General features: G+C 40.2%; 1 protein-coding gene across 2 annotated transcripts; it reads left to right on the top strand.

The window, feature by feature from the left end:
* Window positions 1–260: 260 nt before the first annotated feature.
* LOC131128284 (eosinophil peroxidase-like) lies at window positions 261–5,970 on the top strand. 2 transcript variants are annotated; one of them, XM_058070988.1, is made up of 18 exons: window positions 261–353; window positions 443–505; window positions 644–728; window positions 1,408–1,583; window positions 1,678–1,810; window positions 1,915–2,041; window positions 2,126–2,332; window positions 2,546–2,900; window positions 2,967–3,127; window positions 3,206–3,464; window positions 3,526–3,696; window positions 3,775–4,012; window positions 4,088–4,287; window positions 4,396–4,440; window positions 4,912–4,941; window positions 5,023–5,052; window positions 5,228–5,302; window positions 5,423–5,970. In XM_058070988.1, the coding sequence occupies exons 2-18, from the start codon at window positions 445–447 to the stop codon at window positions 5,812–5,814; spliced, it is 2,745 nt and encodes a 914-aa protein (XP_057926971.1). In that variant the 5' UTR covers window positions 261–353; window positions 443–444; the 3' UTR covers window positions 5,815–5,970. The 2 variants fall into 2 exon arrangements, with proteins under 2 accessions (XP_057926971.1, XP_057926972.1); XM_058070989.1 differs by lacking the exons at window positions 4,912–4,941; window positions 5,023–5,052.
* The last annotated feature ends 5,232 nt before the right edge of the window (window positions 5,971–11,202 follow it).

The following is an 11,202-nucleotide window of genomic DNA, read 5'->3' as shown; positions in this document are numbered from 1 at the left end:
GTAAAAGTAGTAATAAAATAGTAACTTTTTGACCGAAATATTTGAGCGGAAATCATAAACAGCTAACATTTCGTCAAATTATTTTCTTTTATTCGTTTTGAACAAACAAATGGCTGAGTGTATAGACGTTGTGAGTCGTTGCTCTTCTACTTGTCATAATTATGTCAACTACAGGTTGAAGTGGTTGAACCAGGAGGCTTCCTAAAGCGGAACTAGGAAGCACAATATTAAAAAAATGCTCCAAATTCTTGGTGACGAAAAGTATTTTCATGCAGTGGCGGTGCTATAAAAGCTAAGAGCGCAACAACTAAACGCCCAGAATTTACACGCATTGGAGCTCTCTTTTATTTCAGGTTATATCATCATGATTTTTCTGTTCATTTTTCATTTTTAATGTCTTCATCAACGTGATGTGGAAATATGTTTTTTTTCCCCTTTCCAGATATGTTTCGGGGTGTCTGCGTCCTGCTTGTGGCGCTTTGGCTGCAATGGCAAGTGGATGCACGTAAGTGTATATAAGCCGAATAAACAGATTACATTGTGTATATTTAACAATAGTCCCATGCTTATACATACTTTCTAAATACAATGAATGTTTTTTTTTAAATACAATGAATGAATGTATGATACTGTATGCTTTCAGAATATTTGAGCAGGGAGGCAATTGAAAACGCTGTTAACGCTGCCATCACAAAAGTGGACTCTGCATATGAATACTCAAGACAAGAGTGAGTTTTTTCGTTTTTCGGGGAAATTTTTGTCAACCTGCTAATATATATATATATATATATATATATATATATATATATATATATATATATATATATATATATATATATATATATATATATATATATATATATATATATATATATATATATATATATATATATATATATATATATATATATATATATATATATATAAAACATCATGAAAATCAAAACAGGCTCTCAAGAAGTGGCAGTCATGGCTATGAACTTGAACCATACCGTGCCTGTACACACTGGAATTCAGAGGAAAACATATAAAAGACTTAAAACGAAAAGTAAAACTAGCTGCTTTTCAGTGGTGGAGATCACTTCAAGAATTAAAAGATTTAAGCGCTTTTTAGCGTCATATTGTTACTGATCGATATTATGAAAAACAATCTTGTTGTGGATTCCACAAATACTTCTAGATATAATAAATATAATATAATATAATAAATATAATAAATCATTCTAGCATACCCATTGCAATACCTCGCCAAGGCAGAAAGCATCTTTAATGCATGCCTGAATGATGTCGCTCTTCAACTTGATTTCATTACAATGTCTATGTATGCATTTATAGCTATTCTAAGCTAACACTGGTGCATTCGGCCCAAGTATCATAAATGATGATGATGATGATATGCCTCTGCAGGTGCCTTGATCGTGTCAAACGGAACGCAGCTAGGCCCCAGGATGTATTACGCTTGCTCAAGCAGCCTGTGGGAATCTCACGTGAGATAGCCCGATCAGCTGATTACATGAGCAATGCGATAGACATTATCAAAAGATCTGCGGAAAGACGTCAGAGACGTTCTATCAATGCCACAGGTATTGTATTAATATTGCTATTGTTATTATTATTATTATTATTAAGAGACTCTCAAAATACAATTAGTCACTGGTCCTTCGCATGTGTTACCAGACCTGCTGTCTGAGGAAGATCTGGAGTTCATTGCAGAACTGACAGGCTGCTCACCTCGACAGCGCATCCCCTCTTGCAGGACAACACCCAACCTTGACGTCTTTCGCACTGCCAGCAACGTCTGCAACAACAGGTAACACAGAAATGTCTCTTCCTGGTTCTTTTCCCCTTCCCATGTACAGTAGCTGCATTCAGTAGCTTTTACTTACAGTATGTGGCTAATTCAACTTCCTGCAGGTATAATCCCCGATGGGGTGCCTCCAACATACCCTTTGCACGATGGCTGCCTGCTGAGTACCAAGATGGAATCTCTGAACCTCGAGGGTGGGACCCTATCAAAATTAATGGATTCCTTCTTCCTTTGGTATGATCATTCCATTTAGCTTGAACAGAAGTCATCTGCGTATTTGAAAGTTTGGGTTAAATAATTTCCTCCATCATATTGAAGGTCAGAGAGGTGTCTAACCGCATTCTTACCACACCCATCAATGATGTGGTGAGCGACCAAATGTTCTCTCACCTCTTGACCATCTTCGGACAGTGGATAGATCACGACCTGACTTTCACACCTCATTCTCCAGTCATCCGTTCATTCAGTAATGGCCTTGACTGCGATGAGAGCTGCGAGCGCACTGAGCCCTGCTTCCCCATCGAGGTCGGTGTTTCTGTCTTGCCGTCTATGTCACACGTGTCACACATGAACATGAACGTGAACATGAACGTGAACATGAACATGAACATGAACATGAACATGAACATGAACATGAACATGAACATGAACATGAACATGAACATGAACATGAACATGAACATGAACATACCCACGCAAACCGTCGCACACACTCACTGCAGCTTGTCCTCTGAACAGATTCCCAAGAATGGTCCACGCTTTGGCTCCCAGGAATGCATCCCCTTTTTTCGCTCAACAGCCACATGTGGATCTGGACCCACAGGCTCCATCTTTGGCGCCGCCACCATTCGGCAACAGTTGAACACCCTGACATCTTATATTGATGCGGGTCAGGTGTACGGCTCGGATGATATCAAAGCTCAGTCCCTCCGAAACCTCAACACAGATGAAGGCTTATTGAGGGTCAATACAGAGTTCACTGACGAAGGCCGAGAACTGCCTCCCTTTACCACTATGGGAGCCAACTTGTGTGCGACACGAGCTCGGATCACCAACGACCCCAACGCCGAGGAAGTGCTTTGCTTTTTGGGCGGTGAGTGGCACGGTGTGGATGTATGGATTCCAACACTATTCATCTGACTCCATTTTAACCTTGAAGGTGATGATCGCGCCAATGAAAACATTGCTCTGACCTCAATGCACACACTGTTCTTGCGTGAGCACAACCGGCTGGCTCGGGCTTTGCGCAAACTAAATCCAAAGTGGGATGGAGAGAGAATCTACCAAGAAGCACGCAAGATCGTTGGAGCATATCATCAAGTTAGAACTGGGCTCAGCCGCATCAACAATTAACAAAGTCAAAATCCTTGTTTGATTGACATTTTTGTTGTCTTGTAGGTCATCACTTTCAGAGACTTCTTGCCGGCCGTGGTTGGTCCAAAAGTCGTATCCAAGAAGCTGTCCACCTTCCCTGGCTATGATGACACAGTAGATGCCACCATCTCTAATGCATTCGGAGCAGCTGCCTTCCGATTTGGCCACTCAATGGTTCAACCCTTCCTTTTCCGTCTCGACGGGAGCTACATGGATCACCCGTTGTACCCCTCTCCATTGCTGCACACAGCCTTGAACGCACCATGGAGGGTCGTCTTTGAAGGTAGGACTATATCTGGAGGTGTTTGACCCCGCTTTTGCATAACACATTTCACTCATTTCAGGTGGCATAGACCCCATCGTGAGGGGGATTGTGGGTCGACCGGCGAAGCTGAACGTTCAGGATGCCATCATTACGGATGAACTGAGAGACCTGCTGTTTAAATTCTCCTTTGATATGGCTCTTGATCTGGCCTCTCTCAACATGCAGCGTGGACGAGACCACGGAATCCCAGGTATTCATTTAGTCTTCCTGCACACAGTACCTCAGAATCTCAGAATGTCGCTCATGTGCATATATTACCCTTTGTCAGGATACAACCGATGGCGCAAGTTCTGTGGTCTGTCACAACCGCAAAATGAGAAGGAGCTGGCTGAAGTGCTGCAAAACGAGACTCTGGCTTGGAAGTTGTTAGAACTCTATGGCACGCCTGATAACATTGATCTATGGCTTGGAGGAATTGTAGAACCTCTTGTGTTCGGAGGAAGGGTTGGACCTCTGTTCGCTTGCCTCATCGGAACTCAGTTCAGCAAGATTCGTGAGGGAGACCGGTAAAGACATGATAGCAAATGAATGGTTTTAATATGCTCTCTCTTACAAAATCTGACAATATATTTTCTTTCTAGACTTTGGTGGGAGAACAAAGGAGTATTTACAGAGGACCAGAGAGTCTCTTTGTCTCGAACGTCATTTTCCCGGATAGTCTGTGACAATACCGGTATCTTTGAGGTTCCAGAAAACACCTTCCTGTTCCGGCCCCGGGGCTCCGGTTACACCAAATGCAGTGACATCCCTATGTTTGACCTGACTCCGTGGCAGGAGCCCCGTGAGTCCCACCACTGAAATCTCATCATGATATATATTTGACAAAATTTTGCTATTCTAAGTGTTTTGGAATGACTGACTTTCCTATTTTTCACTGTATTTGTTGTAGCGCATGACTATAAAGACTCTGAGATCCCCACCCCATACCCACCAGGTAAATCCAACGTTACTTTGGGAGTTCTGAAATCTTATAAAACATTTGCTAGTACCTGTAGATTGTGCCCAGTAGATTCATTAGACTATGTAAGTACCCCCAACTACCCACCAGGTAAATCCAAAGTTAGTTTGGGAGTTCAGAAATTTTTATTAATACAACGTTGGGTGTTTGAAGCTACTATTACATTTTGTATATCACATAACTGATAGACAGACTGGTATTTCAGGAGTGAAATTAGGTTTATTGGACATTGGATGTAAAATATGCATGAAAACAAAATTAGACAGGTATACACTATAGGCCATGTACCTACCCCCAAGTACCCACAAGGTAAATACAAAGTTACTTTGGGAGTTCTGAAATCTTTGAAAGTATCTCTTGATAGAGTATGCCAGTAGTTTTTTATTTCTGAATACTTATATACTAATTACTAATACTAATTCCTCACATTTAATGTCTACACTGTAGGCTATAAAACTTCCACCCCGTACCCACCAGGTAAGTTTAAAAATAACTAGATAAATAAAAAATAAATAAAAACTAAACAAAAATTCCTCACATTTAATGTCTACAATTTAGGCTATGTATCTACCACCTCGTTCACAACACGTAAGTATATATGTATCCATATCTCTCTATCTATAAGAAAATAGGCTATAGTAGAATTGTGTGCTTTGTGATGACTGGTTTTTAGCACACCATTTCCAAAATAGTTGTAATAAAATATTGTGCCAATACTTCAGCATGTTGGGCTGACTAATAAGCAAACATTCCTTGGTTCTAGCAAAAATCCCAAGGACCCCCATATCATCTTCAGAACCTACAGTCAAAGGACCTGCTACCGTCCCTGGACCGAAAGGTGAATGCTAAAGTTCTTGTGATTATTGATATTAAAAGCAGATCTCCACAATATCACAGTAAAGATTTGATGTTAGAAGGTTTGATGTTATTTACATTTTTTGGTTTTGTGCACCAACAGATACCTATCATGAGAATGTGGCCTTCTCTGTGCGACTGGGCAACAACTACCCTAGTCCTGGTGTTGCTATCCCCTTCTACGACATCATCTACAATGCACAGAACAGCTATAACCCCAGCACAGGAAAATTTACATGCCCATATACCGGGGTGTATGAATTCCAATTTTATTGCACAATCTATGAGCATGCTGCTAGCGTAGATCTGATGCGCAATGGAGAGTTGATTGTGCATTCATTCACAACCAAGCAAGATGGCTACATCACAGCCAGTGGAGGCACATACATAAAGCTGAACGTCGGAGATGAGGTATGGCTTGTGGCTAACTATGGTGGCAATGGTCTGACCAGAGACAGCTACTTCTTAGGACGGCTAATATTCGTTGAAAGTTAAAGCTTGTTTTTTCTTTGTGCCAAAAAGGCAGTGTTGAAAATTTGATCTATTTGGCTTTTGCATCATTTACATACTTTTAATGTCTGATTAAGAATTAAGGTTGGGACATCCATGCAAATAAATAAAAGAATGAATATTGTCTTTCCACCACAAGAACACCTTTCATTTTTGTTCATATTTTCATCTTTAAACCTCCAGAGTTGATTTAATGTCTACCAAACTCACACCGCCTGTGAGACGTGTTCTTAAATAGACCAGTAGATGGCGCTGATATACAAAGGAACTTGAAGTAGGTTGTGGCACTCAAACCTATAGTACTACATGCCTTTTCTTTCAAAGCATGATGACGAAATGTGTGTCCACAACAATCACTTAGTGTTATAGAAATTAATGCGTTTGCAACATTTAATAGACGGATCTGCACTCCCTCTGAAAATAAAAAAAGTTTAGATGACAGTACAGATTTATTGAAGCTTAAATTTCAAACATTAGGTTGACTCCCTTCATTCCTAAAATACCAGCACAAGTGTTTTGCCCCATTTTAAAGAAGTATTGAAGTGAACTTAAGAATTTTAAAATATTACATGATCAGCGACACTAGAAAGCAGGGTGTCCAAAGAATGGCCTGCATGGGGACGATTTACACACACACTTTTGAAGAAAAATTGGCCTGTACAAATAAAAGCCTTATTTTCAGTATGTGGCTCTCAGTGGAAAAAGTGTGGACATCCATGTTACACAGAGTACTGCAAAAACAAAACATGAAGTCAAGTAAGGGCCCACGGTGCAAAGTACTTTTTTCACCACCTAATTGTAACAGTATTGATGTAAAATCAATACATCTCATTATCATTATCATTTATATATCATATTATGTGATGTATTCCATTTTAACTTGATGCATGTTCAAATAAAAGTAAACCATGACCATTACCAAGTTGTCGATAGTTACTTTCCCCCCAATCAGTGTTGGTGTACTTAATGTTGTGGCCAAATCCAAATGGGGAAAGTGAATTAAAATAATTAAATTTTGATTGTTTACAATGACTAATTACTAATGATTGCAGTAGTCCACATATAATACTATGTAGTGCATAATTATTATTTTTTTTTTTTAGAAAATAGGCAAAGTAAGATTATTAGAGAGCATAATTCCTACCAAGGCAATTCAAAGTGCAACACATCACTTTTACTTGGTTTTACCCCACAAAACCATCAATTAACAAAATAACACAAACACACAATATTCTGCTGATGCACCCACAATTTTCAGAAGTATATCAAACTAAATATCAATGTTCTAAAACAATAAACATGTACCTTGGTATTTAATATAGAAAGTGGAAAAAAACAGTGACATCGCAGAAGTTGGGCTGTGTGCCATGTTTGACTTGGAATGGCGTGAAAGCACGCCACAGTAAGTTTCAATGCTTATGTGTTGTTGTTGGAACCAGAAATGTGTGTTACGGATGTAAAATGAGACACAGAATGTCACCCTCAATGCGCCACCGGTTTGGTATACTGCTAAGCGGGAACCGGAGACACTCCCGTCACATTTCCATACAAACGGGACAGTATTCTGCATGCTAAACAAGCAGGTGAACGTAAGCCAAGGCAAAATTTGAGCCAGAATTTTGGTTGTTAACCAAAAAATGTGCTAACTGCGGCGGATGCTAACCAAGTTACCACTGTACTGCAGTTCAGCATTCACATATTACATGCAAAACAATACTAGCATTTGTAACCTGCAAGGCATGCTGGGAAGTCAACATACCCAATCAGGAAGTTGGGTATATTTCCAATATGACCCATATCTACACACAAGAATAAAATAGAGGCAACACCTATGCCCTGCCAGTAATCAAACACCTCGCTGGCATAATACCCCTGCCCCTGGAAGAGATACAGTGCACTGATATCAAAACAAAAACTCTCTCTACAAGGCATGGAGGCTTCCACCCCAAGTCCAGCATCCTGAGTCTACACAATAAGCCACAAGATGGGGGCTGAGGACTATTGTCTCTCACTGTCCAGGAGAAAACAGCTCAACTGAAACCAGCAAAATGCAACAAGTAGTAGTAGTAGTAGTAGTAGTAGGGATTGGTTGATACCTCAAGGATTGTATGACACATTACACAATCTATCTGGGCACTGTATTGACACTGTGTTGGTCGCTCAACAGTGACCTCTGCTGTAGATATAAAAGCATTGCAATTGATGAAAAAACTTGCATGCTGTAAAATATTGATTAAATCTAGCAAATTATTTCAGGTAATTTCAACTCACAACCAAGTTTCTCCAACTTAAAAGATCAAATTCACGTGACTTATTGCTTTGTTTTGGGATTTTCTTTATTAGGTCAAATAAACAAATATTTTGTTGTACGAACAATAGAACTCAAGTAATCTCAACTCACTTTTCATTTAGTCTAACTAACGAGTAACTAACTAACTAACTAACAAGTAAATTCAACTCACAATTAAATTGAAATTAATTGAAATAATTTGTCAACCAGATTTGAAAATGAGTTGAGATTACTTGATTTAGAGTCTATCAGACTTTCAGTCAGAAAGGGTACACGACTGTCAAAAGTTGGGGAACCACTGATTCCAAGCATCAACCGATACACAACAGTGGAAGGTAAGACTCTTTGCTGCATGCTTTGAAATGGAAATCTAATATACGTATATATATATATAATATAATTGCATTAGCTTATGTTAAGCGGAATGTTGGATCGAAAATTGCATTTTCAGTGACTTCACAAGAACCAAATGTGTACATTTTTGTGTAGTGTTACCATTTTAGGAAGATTTAAGGGGCACTGATAATAATTTAAAGTGTAAATCTGACCAATTTATCTATTTACTGATAAACAAAACAAACTGCATGACCCAAAATGTCCCCAGGATCTTTGAAGGATTAATGAAATACAATTAACTCAAACTCAGTATAATAAAGCTGAATCACAGTTGGATTGCTTACAGATGCGTCAGCAAGTTTTCCTTGATAGACTTAGCATGCTCCCTGGGGATTGTGCATGTTTGCCCAAATATGTACACAAACAGTAAAAACAAAAAAACTGGTCCAATAGATGGTGATCAATGGTAGAGGGTTGGTGGCTCACATTAGTTCTGCTGTTGGAGGGGAGGGACGGGAGCCAGCTGCTGTCTCCAACACACACACACACACGTACACATACGCTTGCACACACTATGCCCCCCCGACCTCTGTGGACACAGTGCCATCCACGCAGAGTGGCCGTGGGTGTCCCATGGGAGCAGGGGAATGTTGCAGAGGATGAGCGGCACACGATCCTCCATTGTTTGTTTTAGCAGCCACTGATCCAAACCAGAGCCCCCCCCCCCTCCACACAAAAAAAAACCACACGCCTCCTCCCTGACATACACACTCACAGGCTGCTGTCTCAGAAGGCTAAATGGATTGAAAAATCAACACAATAACAATCAACACAAGGATTGCTGTGATCATTCTAGTGGAAAGTCTTGCACCTGTAGGCTGTAAGTAAAGACAGGTTTAACAGAGTTGATGTATTATACGAGAGACTATCCATCCATACATTCTCTATACCGCTTATCCTCATAGGTATGCTGGAGCCTATCCCAGCTGACTTTGGGTGAGAGGCAAGGATACACCCTGGACTGGTTGCCAGCCAATCACAGGGCACACACAGACAAACCATTCACACTCACATTCATACCTATGGACAATTTGGAGTCTCTAATTGACCTTTGGAATGTGGGAGGTATCCGGAACACCTGGAGAAAACCAAATGCACACACTGGGAGAACATGCAAACTCCACACAGAGATTCCCAAGCAGAGATTCAAATCCATATCACTCCGTTCATGTTCAGATGTTCGGATAAGTCTTTCTCAAAAGAAAGACTTACACACAGGAAAACCGTGAAAAAAAGGGGAAAAAAGGAAAAAAAATACTCTACCTGGGGCATAATTTTTCCAAAATTCTACGGTAATTGATGAAACCTTAACTCAAAAAAATATTTTACCCTGCTGAGGTAACCTTTTCTAAAACTTAAATCCTTATCATTTAATTACAAATAAACAGTAATGCACTTTACTGTGACCTATGCAGTTTCACTTCAAATGACTCAACCCTCATTCTAAATTACATTTGCAAAATGTATAAACTTGCAGAATAACAAAAAAAACAGTTTCAATAGATTCCCACATCTGATATATAGATATACACCAAAGAAATTCAATAAATAGAACACAACTCAATTGTTGCAATTGTAATTTTTCCCATTCCATTTTTCATATTAGCGCCATTTTGTTAGTTTGTGCACTGACTTCACTTTATTTGACTTATGTAAAGTTGCAGAAGATAAACAGAGTGGAACAGCAAAAACAGAGTACTTTAAAAAATTATTATCATTTACTGATTTACAGTCAAAATAATATAACATCAAAACTATGGCGGTACACTTCAATAATTTGCACAAACTGTGTCCAGCATTGGGCTGTCGTACACAGTACAGGAATGTCATGAAAGTAGGCTTTATATAGGGTGAAGTGGAGCTGTCAATCATGTTAGGGGACGTGTGCGGGGGACACGACGACAAGGACGGTGATGGAGGTGGGGGGACTAGAGGCAGCACGACTCCACAGGACGGCTTTCATAATTGGGGGAGGGAGGCGGGGGGGCATCTGACTTTGTCCCGCGCTGGCAGCAGATGGTGGGCTGAGGCGGGACCCAAAGGAGGGTGGGGGGGTGATTTACACACATTGTCCGGGCCACTGAGACAATAGTCTGGGTAGAGGGGGAAGTAACCAGGGCTGGGCAAAACTTAAGAAAAAAGGGGGAGTGATAATGAGAGTGATATTTTCTGCGTGATTTTGTTTTGTTAGATGATGCTACTCCATCAAAAATACGCGAAATGATTTACGACTTCCACGCAAACACCTACATTATGTCTTGGGCGTACTGGTGGACAAAGTGGATGTGCTTTACAGACTCAGGGCGCACTGAAAAGATTGCTGCGATTTTTAATTAACATAACACAATAATAAACCACATTTAGTGAGATTTTCTGTTCGTTATTTTTTACATTTTAAATCAACACATAGCCCCCCCTAAAGTGGGGATGCTTGACTTGTATAATGTTACATGTCCAATATGATGAGTCTTAAACTGATTTGAGTGTTAAAACTTGTCCCCACAGAGTGGATGCTGAATCTGGCTTTGGTCCAAACAACGGGATGCTCTTTACACCAATGAGAGCATCCATTGCAACAATCGGTCCCCCATATGGCACCGAGGCCCCTCCTCCTCCACGCTCCATCCTCATTCATGCTCCAAGACAGTGGTTCACTGCAAGCCTCCTGGCCCTCGGACCAACTGTTT

The sequence above is a fragment of the Doryrhamphus excisus genome, chromosome 4 (assembly GCF_030265055.1).
Source record: "Doryrhamphus excisus isolate RoL2022-K1 chromosome 4, RoL_Dexc_1.0, whole genome shotgun sequence".
In the NCBI taxonomy this organism is placed as follows: domain Eukaryota; kingdom Metazoa; phylum Chordata; class Actinopteri; order Syngnathiformes; family Syngnathidae; genus Doryrhamphus; species Doryrhamphus excisus.
The sequence above is the reverse complement of the archived record's forward strand: the minus strand, read 5'-3'. Positions and strand labels throughout refer to the sequence as shown.

Excerpts from the sequence above, each read along its gene's own strand:
- LOC131128284 (XM_058070988.1), top strand. The coding sequence starts at position 445 with ATGTTTCGGGGTGTCTGCGTCCTGCTTGTGGCGCTTTGGCTGCAATGG. Across the intron at positions 4,013-4,087 it reads AAGATTCGTGAGGGAGACCG|ACTTTGGTGGGAGAACAAAG; the intron begins GTAAAGACATGA and ends TTTTCTTTCTAG. Across the intron at positions 4,288-4,395 it reads GACTCCGTGGCAGGAGCCCC|CGCATGACTATAAAGACTCT; the intron begins GTGAGTCCCACC and ends TATTTGTTGTAG.